We start from the raw sequence: 22,360 nt of genomic DNA on the forward strand, positions 1-22,360 counted from the left end.
AAAATTAAGAGAAAACCCTCAAGAACTGTTTGCCATTTGTATATATTTTATTGCATTTAAATTACATCAGTTTTATAGCCCTTGGGCATGAATGAATGTTTCTTATAATATTTTGTTCAGAATTCCACAAAGATTATCCTATAGCATTATCAAAATACATTATGGAAGTTTTTACCTAGTACTTTTCCGGCTGAAGAAGAGAAACAAACCCTGGCATCTGTAGCTGATCTAGCACTCCAACTATACCATGGTGTGGACCAAGCTGGCCTGACACTTAGCAAGGTCTAGGTATTCTCCTTGGTGATCTATCTATTTAATATAATCCCACTCAGAATCCCAGTGGGACGTTTGTAGAAACTGACAGATTATAACATTCATATAGAAATGACCTAGAAGGCCTAGAATAGCCAAAACAATTTTGAAACAGAAGAACAAAATTGGAGGGCCTATGCAATCTGATTTCATGGCCTCTCATAAAGTTACTGCCATCAGGACAGTATAGTGTTGCAGTCAAGGCAGGCAACTAGGCCAATATAACAGAACCAAGAGTACAGAAATGGTCTTATGTTTCTGTATTCAACTGATTTTCAACAGTTGTGCAAAAGCAATTCAGTGAAAACTGGGTAGTTTTTCAACAATAGTGCTAAAAACAATTGGGTATCTACAAGCAAAGAAAGAAGGAAAGACAGAAAGAAAGAAAAAAAAGAAAGAAAAAAAAGAAAGAAAGAGAAAAAGAAATCTGAATGTCTCTGCTTCCTACCTCATCATGTGATCTCACCCTCATATAATCTCATGTCATGATTCCGTGTACCATGTTTTCATGTAGCCAGGATGATCCCCAACGCAGGCCAAACAGAGCTGCCATCTTGGATTTTTAACTTTCAGATTTTACAAATGAAGTAAATCTCATATCTTTCCAAAGTACTCAGCATCTGGTATTCCTTTGTAGGGTTAGAAAAGTGACTGATACTCTTCTTATATTCCTTCTGCAAAATCTCATTTACTGGTATTCATTAGATCTCTGTGACAACTTAATTGTCAGTTCGATTGTCTTGAGATCCTCCAGGGGGTTAGTAAAGCACTATTTTGGTAGATAACCAAGGCGTGGCCTCAGGAACTATTCCTGATACTTGCTCCCTTCCTTGCCGGCACTCTTCCACTGTGCACTGCTTCCTCACTTCCAAGAAGTGAGAAAATTTGCTCCATCATCCCCCACCATCCTGATATTCCTGCCTCAGAACCAGCTGACCATGTACTAAACTTTCTCAAACCGTGAGCCAAATAAAGCTCTCTTCCTTTAAGTAGTGTCAAGTATTCTGTCCTCGCAGTGGAAAACCTGACTGATACAGTCTCTAATAATGTGTCCAGCAAGAGGAAATCTGTGGGTTTGCAAATATTCGCTGTTCAAAACTTTCTTCCCATGACTACAAACAACAATAGCAAATATCAGTTATTGGCATTTCTCTGGTGCAGTGTCAGGAAATTTGTCCATGCTATCGAGTAATTAGAAGAGCAAGTGTTTATGGGGGTGCATTTCCATTTCCTTCAGAATCAAAGCTACACACTGGGGTGCAAATTCTTAGAGAGCCATAGTCATCTGAACAAGGGCAGTTTAATGGCAGGCCTGGGACTGAATTAAGCCTCCTGCTGTGTTCTGAAATCAGATGGGCCTGGCTGATTTGGGGCCATTTTACATGTCTTTGGGTTCAGTTTTCTTACCCACAAAATGGAAATGATAGTGTTTTCTGAGCTGGACTGTGATGAAGACTCTGAACGTGTACCTTATCTTACTCAGTCGCTCCGGGTCTTCACTTCTGTCGTTCAAAGCTCTTTCTGCAATACTACACTTTTCACTGTAGATTTCTGCATGCCTACCGGGGTTTAAAATGGACTCCCTCCAAATGACAGGTGTGTGCTCTATGGGAAACTGCCCCAAGCAGTTTACACCACTGGAGAAACAAGAAATGGATATGATGACCAGTCATTCAATGTAAGGCTGAAGAGTGGGCCAAAAAAAGTACCTATGGGATTCAGAGACAGGAGAGAGCAGGAGAAGCTGGCAGTGGTCTCGGAAAGGATGAGCATGTTGAGTCACATGCGTTTGTCTTCCCAGCACCTGGCATCCTCTCACCCAGCTGAAGAGGCCTCCGAGCCTACGTGTCACAAAGAGGAGTGTGGCCCAGGGTGGCCTGAGCCAGTCAGGAGAGTCCTACCCTTCCTGCCACCCTCGCCCTTGTCCGGTGGCCACCCTCGCGTGCCCAGAGCAGGCAGATCACATTCGCAGGAGAGTGAGGGGCACTCAGAGTGATAGTTAGACTGGCTCACGGAGTGGCCTCAGGTGTGGTTTAGATCTAGAACGTCCCCCAAAGCCTCATGCATTCTAAGGTGGGGCTCTTGGAAGGTGATCGGATCACAGGACACCGTGCTCATCCTCGGGTTCATCTGCTGGTGAGCTCAGCAGCTGAATGTGCTATTAGAAGGTGGGCGTAGCTGGAGGTGGGACATTGGGGGCACGACCTGGAAGGGCCTATCTCTCCCCACAGCTCCTCTTTTCTCTCTCTGCTTCTTAGCTGCCGTGATACATGTGACTTTCCTCCACCATGCCCCTCTGCCATGCAGTTTCTGCTTTGGTGCCAGCTGACTATGGACTGTCATGTGAGCCCAAGCGAATCTCCCTGCCATTAAGCTGTAGGTGTCAAGGACCAAGTCTCAGGGATGAGGACAGTGACTGAGGCAGTGCTCCCTCCAGCAGGTAGACCTTGTCACATCCCCAGAGGCAAACATTTCCCAGATTCTGGTCCTCTTTCCCAGGCTGGCCCTGAAACCTTCCCTCTGCAGTGTGCCCCACCTGAGTCTCTTCTGTCCCTGGGAGTGACTCTTGACTCTGGATCACTGAGCAGCTGCTCTCTCTGATTCCTGGGTTCTGGGGGGCCCGATCCCCAGAGTAGTGCTGTTTCCTCCTAGCTTCCCAGACACTTTTGGGCCCTGGGGACAGCTCCGGGCATGCAGAGCACACCTGCACTTGCCTGCACTCAGGTAGCCGAAGACACTGTGCTGGGAGAACCTTCTCCCGGACTGTTTTAGGGAATAGGTTTGCCTCAAATGAGCAGTTTTTTACATTCTCCATTTCTCCTTCTCAGTGTTGGCCAAGGCCTCAGGAAATCATATGCTCAACCTGTTGATGTTTGAAGGGACCCAAATTTCCATAAGACAAATTGGACCCTATGCACGAAAAGGCTTAACATTCACATAACTTTGGGGCTGAAGTTACTCTTCTAGGAATTTATCCTGAAGGTAAAAACAGGGGAGTGTACAAAGACAAGTGCACAAAACAGTTCATCAGAGGATTGCTTTCAAAGGGCTTCACAAGGAGTAGACAACTTCCAAAATTCCAACATTGGGGCACAGGTCAGAATCAGTGAAACATAGTCCAATTAACTACATAAAATAATAGCATGGATTTTATATATATGTGCACACATAAAATGATTAAAATAACCAAAAAGTGGTTATGAAGGTGTGTACGGATAAGAGGTAGCATTGACTAAGTGCTTACTGGGTAACATGCACTAGTCTAAGAACTGCCCAAGGGCTAAATCATTTATTCTTCACATCGACCGTACTAGAAACAAACTGTCACCACTCCCACTTTACAGGGCTCAAGGGAGCTCTGTGAGGAACCCAGGCACACACTAGTGACAAAGCACAGAGCCGGGACTGCAGAGCCCATGTTCTTAAGACCCACAGGATCATGCTTCTCAACAGAGGCCCATATTTATTTTTTAAATTAAGCAATAAAGTGTGTGTGTGTGTGTGTGTGTGTGTGTGTGTGTTTAAAAAAGTCTGGAGGGATTGGGATGAAAATAATTTGAAGCACTATTATAGGAGGTTTTTATTTATAAAAACCCTCTTACATGTATTAGGGCTATTCATTTCAGATAGGTGCATTTACTATGTAATATACCTCAATTCTACATAATACACATTGTTATAGTTTAGCTCTGAAGTATACTTCAAAAGCCTCATGTGTTCAAAGGTGGAACTTCAGGAGTTTGACTCATGAGGGCTCTAACCTCATCTGTGGACTGATCCATTGATGAGATCATAACTTGATGGCCTTACTGGGAGGTGATAGAAATGTAGAGATGCAGCCGAGGTGGAGGGAGTGGGTCGTGGGCATGTTACCTTAGAGACTATATATCAGCCCTGGTCCCTTCTCTGGCTGTTTCTCTCTTCTCTGCTTCCTCACTACCATGAGCAGCTTTGCTGCATGACACTCTTCTGTCATGATGTCCTGCGTCAGCACAGGTCCACAGCACAGGTCCACCCTAATGGGGCCTGTCAACCATGGACTGAAGTCTCTGAAACCGTAAGCCAAAATGAATCTTGCCTCCTTTAAACTCTTTTTCTCAGGTATTTTGTCACAGTGACAAGAAGCTGCCTCTACGCCTGTGCTCATGAGGGGGTTGGGAAGTGATACTCTTTCAGACTGAGAATCAGGGTTGTGAGAGGTAATTTGGACAAAGGATCTATAAGAATTCTCAGCGTCTGTCTGTGGGACACAGTGTGGGAACGCTCTTTAAAAGTCTTCTGGAATAGTTCAAATAATGTTTAAAAGCCTCCACATGCTGAAGATACCAATATTCCTCATTTAATGACTTATTTGTTCAACAACTTTTTGGACTTACAACCGAGGCGCACTGTTTGGATTTATGACCTGCACTGCGACTTATGGTGCAGGGCAGCCATGCAGTGGCTTCTACAGCACTGTCATTTTTGCTGATTGTGCTGTGCAGTACAGTACTGTAACTTTATGTTCCGTTGTACATTACAGCACTGCATGGAAGAGTTATGTAGATAAAGAGCAAAGTCATCAAGTTGGAGTTTCCTCTGAGCATTTCTTTGCTCGAAATATTGTAATGTGCGTACTCTATACAAGTCCTCCTTTAGTGACCGATTCATTTAATGACCTAGTTGCACGAACAGAACTTGGTTGTTAAACCAGGAGTGTTTGGACACTTAAAAATACAATGAGCCTGATTTAGAATGATCTCTGGCATTCTTTAAAGTTAAAACCTCTATTTGTTTCCTTTTTTATTTACTTTTTTCCTCTTGCATGTTTTAAGAAAGAAAGGAGGCATGTGTAAGTGTTTTCACATCTCAGTTTTGGGCTCATGAAAACCATTCTTTAAATCAGCATATTTCATTTAGAAACTGTTCTCTGAGTCCAGCATCTCTCCCTTGCTCCTTGGCGATCTCAACACCTCTACTAGCAAGGGGTACCCAGGAGCTAGAAGTGCAGCACATAAACCTTCAAGTGGTCGTGGCCGCCCCTCAGCGCCAGTGCAGTGCCAGGCCCCGTGTGACAGGCTCCACATGTCAGCTGCCAGGCAGGCGTGATGGCCCAGTTTTAGGGGATGAAACTGTATTCCAAGAGCTTTGATGACTTGCCCAAGGTCTCAAGCTGGAGTTTAAGGGAAAATTTGTTTCCAAAATGCATATTTTCCTTTTCTACTATCCCCTCTCACAATGATTTAGTCAACCCAGTTGTTTTATTTTTTTCAAAATGGGGGAAATAAAGGGAGGCTGGGAAAAGGGAAGGGGATTTTTATTTACTTGTTTGTTTATTTTTAAATGTAACTCTTCATTTCCTTCTCAAATATTTACTTTTATTAGTTCAGTTTGTAATATACAATGGAAAGGAGTTCTTAAAAGGAAAAACCCCTTTTGCATTTTGATCACGAATGTATATCCTTTTCAGAAGGTATGTTAACACATTTCAGGAATGTTTCACACACAACCCTATGGTTTACACGTACTTCTATGGATCATCCTGACTGATGATCACTGTCATTCCTGGGCCTGATCTGCTGTCTTCTACATGGTCATGGATAAGATACAGACAGACAACATTTGAAGAATAAAATATATGGCATTTATTAAACATATGTGACATCGGTTATGATATCAAAGTACAGCGTGGATGGACAGCTTAGTCATTCATTTAACCAGAATACTAATTGACACTGAAAACATTACATGATTAATTTCCACAACACACAAAATTGTCTTTAAGTTAGTGAGAGAGAAGAAAAAGTCACAGGTTGAGTAAATACAGTGATTTCAGCTGGCCCAATAAAGGCATAAGGCACAAATTAAAACAAAGGAGCAGCACACTGGAAGGAAGCTTGCCTGGCCCACATATATCTTTAACCAGGGCTCCCCCAGTCCTGCACAGACCCCGAGGACCAAGAGAGCACACTGCACGCTGCAGTCCTTCCTTCCGGGTGCAGGGGTCCCCAGATACCCCTGCTTCTCAGGGATAGGCCTCTCTGTGCCAGAGAAACACTGCCTGTAATACTTTTATGGGTAAACAAAACCAAAACACTGTAACAAACTATCCTGGCATGAATAATGTGAAATTTCAAATTAATTTCCTTCCCAACCAAAGTCTAGCAAAACAGAAAATACTGTGAAATCCTCTTCGGACTTCAATGTCTACAAGCAAACAATAATGATGTTGACAGTGGGATGGATTGGCTGGGTGCCTGAAATGCGACTTGTAGGCCTCTCCCCGGCCTGACCCCCTCCACCTTTGCAGTTCTTCCTGTCTTAGAAGTAGATCACAGCCGCCACGATGTCCACACTGCTTACGCTGTGTACGCGAGGAAACGACAGTCAACCCTTCCCGACTTCAAGAAGCAGGGTTACTGGTCTATTTATCAAAAAGTGCTGGTGCCCCACGTGACCACATGCTTAGGTCAGTGTCTTCTTCGTGGTCAACTCCAGGACTCTGGTGTATGGGGTGTAGCTCCGGGAAGGCATGGAGATTTCACGGGTCCTGCCTGGCTGGCTGGAAGAGCACAAGAGGCAGATCAGGAAGACGAAACAAAACCCTTCTATTTTTCTAAAACAACTCTAAGAAATGACCTTTCAGCCCTTAAAGAAAGGTAATAATGTACTGTAAGATTTAATTTAAACATTTAAAATGGGACCGCCAATGGACTAAATGTTTTAGTCCCCCCGCTGCCACACCAAAATCGTATGCTCAAATTCTAACCCCAAGGATCATGGCGTTAGGAGTGAGGTCACAGTAACCTCACGGTGATGAGGACATGAGTCTACGACCCTTACGAGTGGACTAGTGTCCTTATAAAAGGGACCCCAGAGAAATGCACCATCCCATCTGTCACACGTGGACACAAGAAAGTGCGTTTAGGGACCACAGAACAGAGCCTCACCAGATGCGAATCTGCTGGTGCTGTGTTCTGGCCCTGGATTTTCTGACCTTCAAAGTAGTGAGAAATAAACTTCTGCTGTTACAAGTTTGCTAGTTTATGGCGTTTTTGTTATAGCAGCCGCAACAGACCAAGATAAGACTATCATTTTTAACAACTTTTAAAGGTTGTACTAGGCATCAACGGTTCAGAAAAATGGTCAAGACATGCGCTCAAAAGGCTCATAGTGGGCCTGGGGATTTAGCTCAGCGGCAAAGCGCCTGCCTGGCAAGCGCAAGGTCGTGAGTTCGGTTCCCGGTACCAGAGAAAAACCAAAAAAAAGGCTCATAGTTTGTGATAATTTTAGTATTATGTGTTAGGCCCCACAACATGGACAGGAAGAGCTGTGCCACACATCCTCCACTCACCCTGCTGCCCCTCCTTCCCACCTGGCTCATGCTCGGGGAAGCCGACCCACGGGTCACACCTGGCCCTTTACACCCATCTCACTCTGACCAACTAGGAGACGGAAGCAGGGAGCCAGAGCAGGTGGCAGAGCAGTCAGGACATCGGCCCCCTCCCAGCCAGGCTGCTGCGGGTAGGAGCCAAGCCTACATTTCTCTTCCAAAGCTGCAGGACGGCTCTGCCCGGGCTCCCCTTTGCTAGCCTTCTCCCCCAGCTGTTGAATGTGGCCCCCAAAGCTGGAAGGTTGGCTACTTGCACAGCGGTGTTGAGGTGGTGGGGCCCTTAAGGAGTGGGGCCCAGTGGGGGGGGTGATTAGGGGTTAGTGCTCCTGGCGGGGTGGTCAGGTCTCACAGGCAGAGTCATCCTGAGAGGAAGATGACATAGAGAGAGTGGGTCTTGTCCATCTCAGCCTCTCGCTTCCGACCTCAACAGTGACCTCTGCTCCTGCTCCACACACCTGTCCAGCACCGCGACACCGTCAGAGGCTCTAAGACGATGTGCACCACCTTCCGCAGCTGCTAGCTCCACGTGCACCCCTGGCCCTCAGGTATTTCCCTTACAGTTGCCAACAGCCCCTTCATTATGTCCTTCCTGCCGGGACTACGAGCAACCCAGGAACAGACACGCGGTGGGTGGATGGAGGAAGAGCAATTCAGCATCACCAAGAAGTTCACATGTGGGACCTCATACAGGGTCGGGGTGCCAGGAACTCATCAGGGGAGACGGGGGTTCCCGGGAAGAAGGATGGTGTGTGCAGATGTGGAACAAACACGGGGCTTGTAACTGAAGTGGCTGAGGATGGGGGTGGGGAACCATTACAGGTCTTCAAGGAGGAGTGATAGGCTCATACTTTTATTGTAGCAAGATTCTTCTGCTACCACTGAGGGTTGTCTATGAAAGGCTGGTCTGAAGGTAGGAGGTTAGAAAATCCTTGCTAGTTAGAAGGTGAAAGAGAGCTCGTAAGAATTCTCACAGTAACACTGGAGGTGAAGTAGCAGGAAGATATTTGGGAGGTAGGACTTCTAGGATTTCATGGCTAAGATGGAGACTTATCCCTCAGGGTTTTTTTCTCCTGGATACACAGCTACATCTCCCAACCTCCCTTGCAGTTAGGTGGGCCATATGACCAAGCGGCAGAAATGACCCATATTACTTCTGCTTTAGCCTGTACAGGTCTTCTACCTAAACCTGCTTGTTTGCTCTCTCCTCTTTCAGGCAGAGGGTAAAGCAAAGGATTCGGGAAGTTTCTAAAGCCCAGGGAGTCACTAGATGCAGACTCTTGGGTCCTGAGTGATGGTGTTGTGTAAGGTCCATGCCAAGCTGCCCTGAACTGTAATACATGAGAGGTGAGGCCTCATGGTGCTAAGTCAATAGGGTGTGTAGGTTGTTCCATACCACAGCTATTCCTGATCCAACTAACGCAATAACAGAAAGCATGTGAAGTACGAGAGTCAGCTCCCTTGCTCCTACCTTCTCACGTCCCGTCGTTGACAAAGTGATAGTGTGCACTGGAAGGGGGTGGCAGATGTTCCACATGATGTGCACCCAAGGAGAGCCGGTGTGTGTCCTCTGTGCTTCCCACCCCCACAGACCCTTGCAGATGACCACTATATGGCATTCAGTGGTCAATGCGAAGCACCTCTTACTGTGCCTGTTGCTCTGTGCACTCATTTCCACTGCTGGGGATAATTTCCATGAGGGTGAAAAATCACACCTCGGTCATCTCATGACCCCAGCAGCTCACACAGGCGGGGCACAGAACTATCACTCAGATGACAATGAAAACCAGAGGTCAGGGGAGTTGTGACGAGCTAGCAGACGAGCTAGTCGCCATGGAGATTAATGAACCCATGGGACCTGGCACCTCAGGAGTCCCTGGTGACCTGACCAGGCATTTTAGGGGAACGAGAGAGGCAGAAGCCAGATGGCAGTTTGTGCCAACTCCTGTGAAAATTCCACATGGCAGAAATGGTCTCTGGTGACGACATCCTAAAAGCCCATAAAATGCAGAAATATTTATAAAGGTGAACTTCTGGGTTTCAAAAACAGGCACTCATATCCCAACCCTTTCAGAAAAGAAGGGGGATATTTTATGAAGCTGATCACTAGGAAATAACAGGCTTCAAGCGCACAAATAATTCCGACCACGGAACTGAAATTCACTCATTTTCTTTGACAATTCATGTTACTTTTAACATTTTATTAATCCACAAAGGGGCAGGAACCCCTGGGGGAGGCAATAGCAGAATCAGAAAAGAAAGCTTGATAAAATGCTGCTTTGTGTTCTGATTTCTACAACAAAGATACGAAAACACAAGCATTTCAAGGCACTATGTGCCGGGCACTTAGGACTCTTAGGAATATTTTTCACCAAAGTGCATGTTGGGACATGATTGATGAACTCGCTGGGAGCCACATTTCAGTTCACTAAGGGGCAGAAGAAGAGAAAGTCTCTTTTCTTTCGCACTTTCACTTTTCTCTGTAAATGAAGTCCACACGACCTGAAATTGTTCTCAGTGGCTCTAATCAACATGTACCACGCTTTTCAAACCAAACTCTTCAGTCTTTAAAAATAAGATTGATGTTTCAAAGCCCCCACCTCACAGCGAGCGGCTGCCCTCTCTCCACACTCTGAGGGCCTTACCTACTGGAAAGGTGTGGAACCCTAAGCTTGGATGCTAGGGGCGCAGAGGTCAAGGAGGGGGGAGAGGGGGAGGAGATGGTCCTGAAGAGGCTGACAGGGAAAGACTGGCCTTGGAAAGGCTGGCAGCAGTAGAAAGGGAGAAGGGTTTAAGGCAAGTCATGAAGGAAAAGGACAGCACAGAAAGAGCAACACGTCTCAGAGCAGAACAATCCTCTGTCTCAGACGTGACCTCAGGACGCGGAGCTGAGGTAACTAAGACGCAGCAGCAGCACCCACAGAAGCAGGAACACTGCATGGCACCGGACTCTCCACCCTTGTCACTCCCCGGGGCCCTCCCAGCCGGCTTCTGAGAGGATTCCCGCCACAACTTCCTTCCACGGGGCGGAAGCTGAACCTCCGAGAGGCTGGGAAGGGAGCAGGAGGCAGCTCTAGGACTCAGCCCCACCTCTAACTCCTAAGCCAGGGTTCATAACCACTCCACGGAAATGGTGAGCAGGAGGATCAAGCGACACTGGCTGGGAGAACGCAGCTGGCTACAAAAGCTACAAAAGCAGGCGCAAACATCTGTGACCAAGACAAAAACCACGAGGAGATCCTGTGGTGGGGACCCTGGAGGAGGAAGAGGGGCCATCAGAGAAAATGGAGGAGGACAGGCCAGGGAGGCAGGAACGCACCAGGAGACAGAAGTCCCACACGCGCCAGAGGCAGGGAGTGTGTTCTGCTTAGGAAGAGCTACTGGGTGTTACCAGGAGACGGCTCCAGATGACAAATACTGACCAAAAGCTGACCCTCTGCAGGAACTGTTCTAGGTGTCCCAGGCTGAGGGCAGCTGGTGACGTGGACAGAAACCCCGGCCTACACAGAGCTTGCATTCTAGTGAGCAGTGATAATAAACAGAGGCAAACATAAGCAAGAACCATTTCTTCTGCGACCTTCACTGACTCAATAATATAATGCAGATCTGCTGCCTACGGCCCAGCTGAGAGGCACACCTTTATCCTGTACGTGTGTACGGGCCTGAGCTGCAGCCGGATGCGGTGGCTTGGAGGAGTGTGTGAAAGGCGTGGTCTGTGGGATGGCACATACAGCATCCTAAGGTTTTAAACCACTGGGCGTTCAGTGAACAGCCCAGTGCCTACAGAAAGATTATGCGCTCAATTAGACTATCAGCTCCTGTCCTACATTCACCAGTTACCACCGGAAAAGTTAAGCTAATAACATCATCGGAACAGGCTCACATTCATTTATATTTGATACAGTATTTTGGATGTCAAACCAGAGTTTTGTTTTAGTTAATGGCCATCAGAGTTGATTTCTATCAAGTGCTCACTTTGGTCTAGTTTTCATGCTAATTGCTTTATACATCTGTGGTGGATTGACAACCGGTGGTCAACTTGTAACAATACCCAGCTGAACTGAACTGGCGTGGTGCTGGGTGTGGGAGGCCCAGCTGAGGATTGTTGCCAACAAAATAGAAAGGAGAACTGGTGAAGAAGATGTGCCGCTGGGAGCTGTTAGTGCTCCTGGGGCTGTTGGTTCTCCTGGAGGAGCTTGTCATGCCGGCTTTTCTGATATGAATGTGGCTGTTTTCATGGTCGAAGGAGTTCGGAACCTTGTTGTCGCTAAGAACGGCTATGATTCACTTTGGAGGAGCGCTGGTCCTTACTTTGAGCATTGCTTTCTGTCTCTGGAGGGAAGGATGTTGCACTGCTCAGACTCCTTATTGTGCTTGCTTTTCTGATGGCAACTTGGCTGTTCTCATCGTCAGAGGTGCTCGGGACCTCTTTGTTGCTGAGGATGGCTGTGGTACTTTGGGGGGAAGCTACCTTGAGCATCACCTCCTGGCTCCAGTGATGATCTCTCAGCATGCTGGCACAGATCCTTCATCATGCTGGCACAGACTTTCTAGCTTCCCCCACTGATCTTGGGGCCTTCTTAGCGTAGATCCTTGAGACAGGCTTGCATGAGACATGGTCGTGGGCTCTAGGCCTCCAGTTGGTTTCGTGAGGGGCACTGTCATGGGCTCTGGGTCTGCAGCTGGACTCATGCAGGACATTGCCATGGGGTCCAGGCCCTCAGCTGGATTCTCTGGTCTTTAGTGTGTGGACAGATCTCCTGCAGTCTTTTGAACTTGACTCTTTGGGTGACTATTACACAACAATCCTATAAATTCTGCGTCTTGCATTAAATTGTTCCTCTTGCAAACCCTGACCACAATGAAATGTTTTCGTTCAGTCCTATTAGCAGCCCAGTGAGACCTGAACAAGCCTCTTCACTCCCATTTTAAGTGTGAAAGAACCAAGGCTTCAGGGAAGTTACGTGCCCGAGGCTGGGTCAGGAGGCAGCTGCTTGGTAGGGAGCCCCTGCTGAGCTCTGTGTGGAGAACTAGGAGTAAGAACTAGGTACTTTGTATAATTGAGGCTCAATCAGTACTTTTATTGATCAAAAATATCCTGTAGGAGGCTATTTAAAAAATATTGTAGAAAGCACTTTTTAATCTTTTATTACTCCAATGCAAGTATAAAATCCAGGTAAGAGCCGGGCCTTTCGTAACGCTCTTTATTGAGTTTTCCAGTTCAGATGTACTCCACCAAGAGGCAGAGGCCTGGTCCCTACGCTGGGGAGGCACTTTCTCTCTCTGGGCTTCAATATTTATATGTGAGGGTGTGGGGATTCAACTACACCAGGGAGTTCTGATTTGTTTGTGATCAGCAAGATGTAAAGCAGACTCTGGGGCTATTGTGGAGAGGGAGGAGGTCCCTAGGCCCCCCTCCTCAGCCACAGGCACAAGCCCTTTCCTGGAGCCCAGCTCAGCACCAGGCAGTTCCACGAGGCCCAGGGGGCTGGGGGACCACTGACTCCTGCCCAGGTATCTCCAAAGCTCCTGTCTCCTCACCATGGGTCCTCCCGGTGCTCTTCACCTAGTGGATACTTCATGAATAACTGTAAGGAAGGGAAGGGAAGGTCCCCCTGCCCTGGTGGAAGTGCGGAAGTGTAGGCCTCATTTCCTCTGCTGACTGACCCAGGCAGTTAAAGTGCTAAGAGGGCTCCTGGGGGAAACCAAAGGTTACATTTATGGAAAAGCTGCTTTTAGACACTGGAGTGGCTTCCAAGTTCACTGTGGCCATAAGTTAAGGGTCTGTCAGCACTTCCATTATGAAAACCGCTTTGTGGTTCCATAACTTCACCATAAAAGTTTGCCTCGGGCTGTACTTGGGCATACAAATTGAAAAGCTAGTTTTAAGCCAAAATTCGGGAATTAGAAAACAAACAATTTATTGGTTTCAGACATAGTTTTGTACTTGTCTTAGCCAAGCAAAATTTATTATGTGGGCAATTAAGAGTGGACTAAGCCACTTGGTTCTTGAAAAATAAAAAGGAGAAGTGGCTAAAATATTTATATTTTAAAAGGCATCACTGAACACGACTATTCTTTTTGGTTATGTTTGTATCATGTATATTGTACCACATATTGAGGAGAACCAGAGTTTACACATTTCTTTCTTTTTAAAAATATTTTTCAGTTAATTGTATCAGAATGATAAAATTGCCTTTTTTTTTACTAGAAAATAAGTAACATAAATGAGAATATTGTCAAAGAAAGAGCTTAGTTCGCTTTCGGTAAGTTTTTTGAGAACATCAAGTATTGAACAGCAGCAAAAAATATATATATATCAGTAATGAATTAAAGTGTAGTTAAAAAATGAGGTCTTAGCGTTAGAAACGGTGGGGACCTCAGAAGTCACTTGGTTGCATCACTGACTTTACAGATCAGGAAGCTGAGGCTTGTTAAGAATGACCTCCTGGTGGGGCACACCAGAGCCAAACATTCCACACCTCAGCACGGCGACGGGCTCATCACTCTCCTCCAGATGGAACCACTCAAGGATCCAGGATTCGTTTTTCTAGACCACTCATGCCTAGCACAGCACCCACGAATACCCTTACCTACCGAAGTCCCCTCCTGCTCACAAGACATACAGGAATTTTGTGACCCCAATCACCTAAACTGTAAGTCATGTGTGAGCACCCTTGAGGTAAGCTTGTTTTATGACCCCTAGGCCACGCACACTGAATGCACCTAGAAACACAGAGTGAGTCTCGGAGGGCAGGTTCCCGGGCCCCAACTCACGTCTCGGGGGCACCCAAGCCTCGCCCGGGGACAACTGCGTGAGCCGGGCTGTTGCTGTCACGTGTGTGTGGGTAACAGAAGCACATCGTTTACATACGAGCCGGACCCACTGCTTCCCAGGACCCGCCGCAGTTCTGGGGACAGGTGAATTTTGCCCCAGATTCAGACCCTGCCTCTGCTGTACCATGAAGGTGCCTCGCATGCCCTCTCACACAGTTCTCGCTTGTCTGTCTGTCCCTCCAGGCTCTGCCGTGGGCAGGACCCACGCATCTCGGCAGCATAACTGTTGGGGACAGGAAGGTAGTTGTGGACATTTGCTGCAGACATGAATGAATGAACAAACGCACACACTCACTGAGGAGGCCAGTGCCCCTCTGCAGTGGCCTTGCCTGGTCCCGCCTTCCCTACCCATGGTCCCTTGCTCAATGTACCTGTTCCCACAAAAACCTGCTCAAGCCCTCACAGCCACCCTTAGATCTGCAGAAACATTCTTGGTAGAAAGAATGCAATTCTGTTAGTAACACTCCAGTAAAGTATTTTCTTAAATCAGAGAAGAATTTGAGTGAGAAAAACAGGAAATTCCTAAATACCTGGGTAGAAGATCACAGCCCACTCCAATCTCTCTGGTTTCTACTTCAGTCTTTGGCTGGCTTTCTGTTAAATAGTCCAATCTGCTTTGAAGTTCATTATTCTGGAAAGGAGGGAAAAAGTACTGTTAGAAAACCAAACATGTTCCCCCACAAATATGCATGATACGGTCTACACGTGTCACCTGATTTCTCCCATGATTCCATGACATGTAGCTCCTTACTCAAACAAAATAATGTACGTATTGAGCATCTCATACGCAGAAGTTGAAGAAACACAGCAACCAAATCCTTACAGTTTCCTGTATGTGCACATCATGTATATTCAATTTTACATAAGTGAAATTTTATATAAATGAAAACAACATATCCTAGTACATACACTATACATACATATCCTACTGCACATAGTATAATGTGCTTTTTCTTTGGTCAACAATTTATTGTAGATATCTTTCCAGTTCATTAGTTTTCTTTTTATATCAACAAACTATTTTAATTGGTTCATAGCATTCCATTGCATGAATCTTATTGATGGGAATTTAGATATTTATCGCTTTTTGCCTTTATAAACAAAGCACAGCTCAACATTTAACATTCTCTCATTAAAACTATAAAATGAGTGACTCTATTAATTTAATTTAGTGGGAAATACCTCTATAACTTAATAATTAGTATTTCATAGGTGTGGAAAATTCAGAATCTCAAACATATAAAATAGAATAGGCTCCTTGGGACTAAAATTAGCATTTTGAATAGTTTTCTTTTTTTTCAGGCCAGAGCCAAACATTACAGAGGTGAATGATTAGATGCTCAGGAATTGGAAATTTGCCCTGTGGGGAAAATGAACAACAAAAGAGCAAGAAAGCTAAGGTACTGAAATGAACATGGATGAAGTGATGGTATCTTAAACTTTTAGGGCAAGAAAACTTTCAGGAAGACACCAACTATGGTTATCTTTCTGTATTAAGGTTTTTAGATGCCTTTAAACACATATATATAATTATATCTATGAATAACACATGTATATTAATTTTTCATAGGTAATGACCATATCTATCTTCCTGGCTGAATTCATGAAGCCTGACACGCAGGAGACATAAGGTAAAATTTATCAAATAAATAAACACTTAAATAATTTTACAATGAGTGTGTCATTTGTGTAACTAGGAAATATGAAGCATTTGCTTTCTCTTCTCTTTACATGGAGTCAAAGCTGAGGCACTGGTGCAGGACACTAGGTAGCACGTGGAAAAGTAGAAGTTCTATGGAAACAGTAGCTAAGGCCTTGAAAGAGAGAACGTGGCTTACAGCTCAGTGGCTCCCCTCTGAGTAAGTGATGCCAAGAAGTAAAGCCATACTCTCCAACAAACCTGTGTTCTGTGGGATTAGTCTGTGGATCTCTTTGGATAAACAGGAAGTAGCATAAAAACTATGGATCCCTGCTGATAGACAGGAAGTGGTGTAAGAGAATACATTCCAAACTCCCTAGCTGCTAACAAGCTTAGATCTTTGGGCTCTGTATCAACTCCCCTATTCTCAGGATAGATGGTGGTATAGTGTTGGTTTCCTGCTAGGAAACTTCATCCTTCACGGCACACACAGCTTCCCTGGAAATACTTGTGCTCTCCCACTCACAAGGAGAGAGAAAGCGAAGGAAGTCTGCCCTTGCTGGGAGCTCTAGCAACCCCATGGCCATATCGCTTCTCAGCCATGAAGTAAGGACTGCAATCATGAGGACTTCACAGAACACCGGGTCTAGGACCTACTGTGAGGGGCATGAGAGATACAGTTAGCAAACACACCCCAATTGGGACACAGTGAATAGTGGATACCTGACCCCAAATCCTCTTTTTTTCATGGGAATGCTGTGTGCACATCAGTCACCCACAGCAGCACAGCAATTTTTTAAAAAGGTATATCCTTGCAATTTAATGCAATCAGCAAAAAACTAGTGCATATCAGGCAGCATGTGAAATTAGGTGAGAAGAGATAAGTTGAAGAGAATGCTCCTAAACAACCCAAAAATCAAAGAAAAATCTCACAGGAATTAGAAAATACTTTGAACTGGATGTTCATGAAAATACAATGCAGCAGTGCAGCTGAAGGAGAATTTAGGCTCTAGCAAAGACATTTATGGCTCTAACAGAGACGAAACATCTAACGTCAATTACCCAAGGTTCTATCCCAACAAGCTAGAAAAGAAAAAGAGCAAAGTAATCGCAAAATAATTAGAAGGAATACCTTAGCAAAACCCAATAAAACAAAAACCAGACAGGAACAATAGAAAAAAAATCAACAAAGCCACAAGCTACTGTAATTCTTAAAGAAAATCAGTGAACTCGATAACCCCCTCATTAGGCTGCTCCGAAAAGAGGGAAGCGGAGAGGAAAACGGAGAGAGAAGAGGAAGGGAGAGAGGAGCAAGGAAGAAAAGGGAAAAGGAAGTGGCGCATCTCGGATTCCTAGAGGAAATAACAGGAGCAGATCTCTGCAGACCTGCAGTCGGCAAAGAGCTCTCAGAACACAAAAAACATAAATCATAAAAGAAAAAATGATTAGTTGAACTTTCTCAAAAATAAAACCCAAGCCTGGTGTGGTGACACAGGCCTGTAATCCCAGCACTTGGGAGGCTGAGGCAGGAGGATCAACATGAATGTGAGGCCAGCCTGGACTACATTCGTAACAAGTTCAAGGCCAGGCTGAACTACTTAGCGAGACCCCCTGCGGGGAAGAGAATTTTTACAATCAGTAAAAGTTAAATAGAATAGTTAGTATAATAAAGGGCAAAAGATTTGCACAGATACTTCAAAAATAAGAGCTGTAAATGGTCAATAAACATATCAAAAGATGCTCAGTGAGATGCTGAATTATCACTAGTCACCAAAGAAATGCCAATTAAAACCATAATGAGATACCACTACACACACCTGGAAAAGGCTACATTTTCCAAAAGTAGATGAGGATGTAGAGAAACTGGTACCAGGAACTGCTGGGGGATAAAATGCTACACCCACTCTGAAAAACTGTTTGACAGGTCTCTTAAAAGAAAAACTTGGCTGGGCATGGTGGCGCACGCCTGTAATCCCAGCACTCAGGAGGCTGAGGCAGAAGGATCATTGCGAGTTCGAGGCCAGCCTGGGCTACAAAGTGAGCTCAAGACCAGCCTGAACTGCAGAGCAAGACCCTGTCTCAAAAAGCCAAAAAAGAAAGAAAGAAAAGAAAACCTACACCTCCCTCACAGCTATTGCATTACTACTAGGATTTTATCCATGAGGAATAAAAACGTAGATATACACGGTGACCTGTACAAAAACGCTCATAGCAGCTATTCACCACAATCCTGAACTGGAGATGACTCCAATGTGTATCAGCGAGTGGATGGATACGCTGACATACCCAGGGGACGATCACTACGCTGTAAGGAGAAGGACTGCACACGACTTAGACGCGCCAAACCGTTATGCCGAATAAAAGGAGCTACACACAAAGCAGTGTTAACGGCGATCCCATCTACATAAAATGCCGACAGCTCTGCAGTGACAAAGAGGGATCCCACAGGCATGCCTGGTAGGTATAGAAGCTTTGCTGGTGATAGACATGCTCTGTATCTGTAAGGTGGTGGCTGTTCACAGGTGCTACTAGGCATCTCTAATCCAAAAATCCTGGGCCGGGTGTGGTGGCTCAGCACGCGCAGGGGGCTGAGGCAGGAGGATGGCTGTGAGTTCGGGGCCAGCCTGGGCTACAAAGTGAGTTCAAAGCCAGTCTGAACTCTGAAACTCTCTCTCAAAAAAAAAAAAAAAAAAGACAAAAACAAAACAACAACAAAAAATTCTAGATCCAGAATGCTTAAAAGTCTGAAACTTTTCAGGACTGTCTTGATGCTTAAAAAGTTTCAGATTCTGGAGTATTTCCAATTTTGGATTTTTTGAATAGGTATACTCAACCAATAAAGTCTCTGCAGATATTACAAAAACAAAAACAAAAAGCCCTAGGACCTAAATACCTCCGATCTCATCTTTTAAAATACAGGATACTCACCCTGTACCACTTTGAACAGCGGCAGTTTATTTGTGTAAACTTTGCACAACAAAGTTGCTAAGGGAAAAACTAGCAGATGATGGGACCAAACTGTGGTAGCTGAGGATCGAAAGAGGGAGGGACAGAGAGAGGGAATACCTTAAAAATCAAGTCCACGGGACCCGACGCAGGAAAACAAAGACCACCTGCTTCCCAGCCCCGCCGACCAGCGTGGAGAGGTGCAGACCACACAGAGGATTCCCCGGGACTGAGCACCAAGCCGTCGCCGCTCCGGCTTTCAAACACCACCACCCTGCGTCCGCACGGATAACGGACCCCGCCCGCGGCCGGGAGGCTTGTGCGCCTCCGAGGGAGGCAGACCCTGGTGCGCTGCTTCGGGCACGTTGGGGAAATAACGTCACAAATGTACGGCAGTCACCTCCGCCTTCGGCGCAGGGGAGTCCGTGGCCAGGAGCCGCAGCGCACGTTAAATAGAAACGGTGCGCAATAAAATGTGTATGGGAGCAGCGGTGCCTGTGCCGCAGCCCCAGCGCAGCACGGGCAAGTCAGCGGCCCCCAGCCGCGCACGGCAGGCACGCCAGGGGTCTACGCGCCGCGCAGCACACGTTACGCGCAGGACGCACGAAACCAGGACGCGCCTCCCCGCCTCTCCTCTCCTCTGCTCTGCCACCGGCTTCGCTGTGAGTTGAGGATTTGCCGCAGAGAAAAACGGAACGGGATGCGTATCAGAAAGCTGATCAACCTCATGAAGATATATATGCTTCCTGTTTTATTTTGGAAGTATTTTTTAGTATCAGAAATAGCGAAATTCCTTCTCTAGAAGGGGAGTAAATAAAAACATTGCTAAAAAAAGAAGAGGCGTGTTTTTGTTACCAGGAAGATTGTAAATTAGTTGGTAAAAACAGAATCTGACAGGGCCAGGCAAGAGCAAGCGTTTAGGAATCTAGTGCGTGTTTTTGAGCTGTGCGTGCGTGTGTGTGTGTGTGTGTGTGTGTGTGTGCGTGCGCGCGCGTGCGCGTGTATCAACTCTAAAGACTTTAAACAGAGTAAGGGGCTGGACATGTAGCTCAGAGGGAGAATGACTGTCTAGCATGCACAAGGCCCTGGAGTCCCTCCCCAGAACCCCCAAAACAAAAAGCACAACAAAACCATAGGTAGGAAGCAATGATGAACCCAAGGAATGTTAATCCATATTCTCTTTCAAAAGAAAATAAGGGTCTTTGACTGTCAGGCGTGACCTACGGAAGAGCCACGCCTTCTCGGTAAGTCCATGACCAGGTACAGAGTTTGCTCCTGGGCTGTTGACTGAATGTCCTCAGATGATCTGGAGGAAAAAAATCCAACCAAGTTTTCAAACCCTAAAAATAACAGCAATGCAGAGACGATCCTGGAGCTGCCCTGCTCTCCTCCCTTCTAAAGGTGAAGCAACTGAGCCTCGCTGTTAGTGGTGCTGTCTGCCCACTGTCGTGGCTGCGTCTGGACGTCCCCCAAAGCCTCGTGTGCCCACAGGTGGGGCTTTTGGCAGTGGCCTGGTCTAGGGTGCGTGATGCTGCATCAAGGATGTGATGCTGGGACTAAAGCTCCCCCATTGTGGGGTGAGTCTGGACAGGATATAAGGACAGAAAGAGGGTCACTGCTTCTGCCTGCCACAAACTAGTTCTCCTCTGCGATACCCCTCTGCCATGCCATGCTGCCTTGGAGCCAGCCAACTGTGGACTGAACCCTCCACAACTGTGAGTAAATAAACCTTTCCTTCCTTCATTTTGGGCATCAGGTATTTTGTCTCAGCAACAAGAAAAGTAACCAAGATGCTCAGCGTCCCAAATGGAAAATGACAGAAGGTAGCTAAGAATCTAAGTCTCCAAAACGCCAAGAAATCAAGAAAGAAGGAACATTCATCAGTTGCTCACGCTGCATCAAGCACTGCTCCAAGCGTTCTGCGTGCACTGCTTCATTTGCTATTTGTAAAAGTCTTTCCAAGTGATTATATCCATTTCACAAACGCTGAAACTGAGGCACAAAGAGGTAAAAGTCCTACAACAAAAGCAGGAGTCAGGCTCCAAACCCGGAACCCTTGGATAAAAGTATGGGACTGAGAGAATGGCTACACCAGTGCAATCTTAACGACAGGATCTCCAAGGGAAAGTGCGAGTCCAGTGTACACAGATCTGCTCCACAGTTAATGTCAGCCTGCAGGTCAGGCAGAAGCCGCTCAGGGACCCTCCATGCAGCCTGGAATCCACGGCTCTGGAAGGAGCAGAGCCGCACTGCTGGGGGCCGGGGGCCTGCGTGTGAGAAGCAGGTGTGCAGTCCAGAGCTGGGCGTCCCAGCCTGATGCTGGCTCTGCCTGTGGACGTCTCTCCCCGCTCCTGGCCCAGACCCGTGGGTCCCGGCCAGGACAGCACTCTGGAGGAGCAAGCGTGACCCCTGCCAATCATCCCTAGGACTGGGCTCGGGGACACAAAGGAGAGGGAGGAATGGGCACTGGAAAACGCTCAGGTTCGAGACACGGAGACTCTTGGGCCTTGACCCTGATACCTGTGGGCCAGGAGGGGCTTCTGGTTAGACTGCTGCCAAGAGCAGAGTGAACGAAGACCCAGCAAACAGGGTGTCAAGGATGCAGGCGTACCCATCTCTGCCGTCACCTTGGGCACATCCTAACATCCCTGAACCTCAGTTTCCCCATTTATAAAATGGGGATATAATCAAATGTGGAGGGTGTTCCTCTTCATAAAGAGAGAGCAACAACAATCAGTTAAAATTGAGCACTTAGTATGTGCCAACCACTTTCCAGACATTTGCATGTCATTGTCTCACTCACAGCAGTGCAGCGAGGGTCCCCGTCTTATGATCATAAGGAGCCTCCTGCAGCATCACTTAGCTAAAGAGCAGCAGACCCAGCATCCATGCTTGGGTAAGTCTGCTCCTACCCTGAACGTCTGCGCTACACAGAACACATGGGGAGTAACTAGCAATGCCCCCCACTCAGCACTTCATAAACGTCGCTTCTTCCTTTCCCCCCGCTGCACCGCTGCCTCTGGCCCCCCGGCTGGGGAAGGACGCTATGAGGGACACCGACAAGGACAGGCACTTGGCAGACCAGCTTTCCACGTCATCCTGAAAGGAAGAGGCTCAACGCCAAGTTCTTAATAAAAAGCCTTTAGAGCAAGTAGATTTTTGGCATCTCCTTCTATGAATCCCTCACCTTCTAAGGTTCTTCCAAGCCCATAATTTCCATCTCCGGAACCTGTGCAAAATCTCGAAATGACTTCCAA

General features: G+C 46.5%; 1 protein-coding gene across 1 annotated transcript in view; it reads right to left on the minus strand.

The window, feature by feature from the left end:
* Positions 1-5,912: 5,912 nt before the first annotated feature.
* The window catches only part of Myzap (myocardial zonula adherens protein), a gene marked incomplete at its 5' end in the record, with an annotated part of 66,097 nt that continues 49,649 nt past the window's right edge, over positions 5,913-22,360 (minus strand). The window contains 2 exon segments of the mRNA XM_013518876.1: positions 5,913-6,853; positions 15,049-15,149. Of these exon segments, the coding sequence (XP_013374330.1) occupies positions 6,757-6,853; positions 15,049-15,149 (198 nt within the window).

This window comes from Chinchilla lanigera, unplaced genomic scaffold, assembly GCF_000276665.1.
Source record: "Chinchilla lanigera isolate Chin_1 unplaced genomic scaffold, ChiLan1.0 scaffold00049, whole genome shotgun sequence".
NCBI classification, from domain to species: domain Eukaryota; kingdom Metazoa; phylum Chordata; class Mammalia; order Rodentia; family Chinchillidae; genus Chinchilla; species Chinchilla lanigera.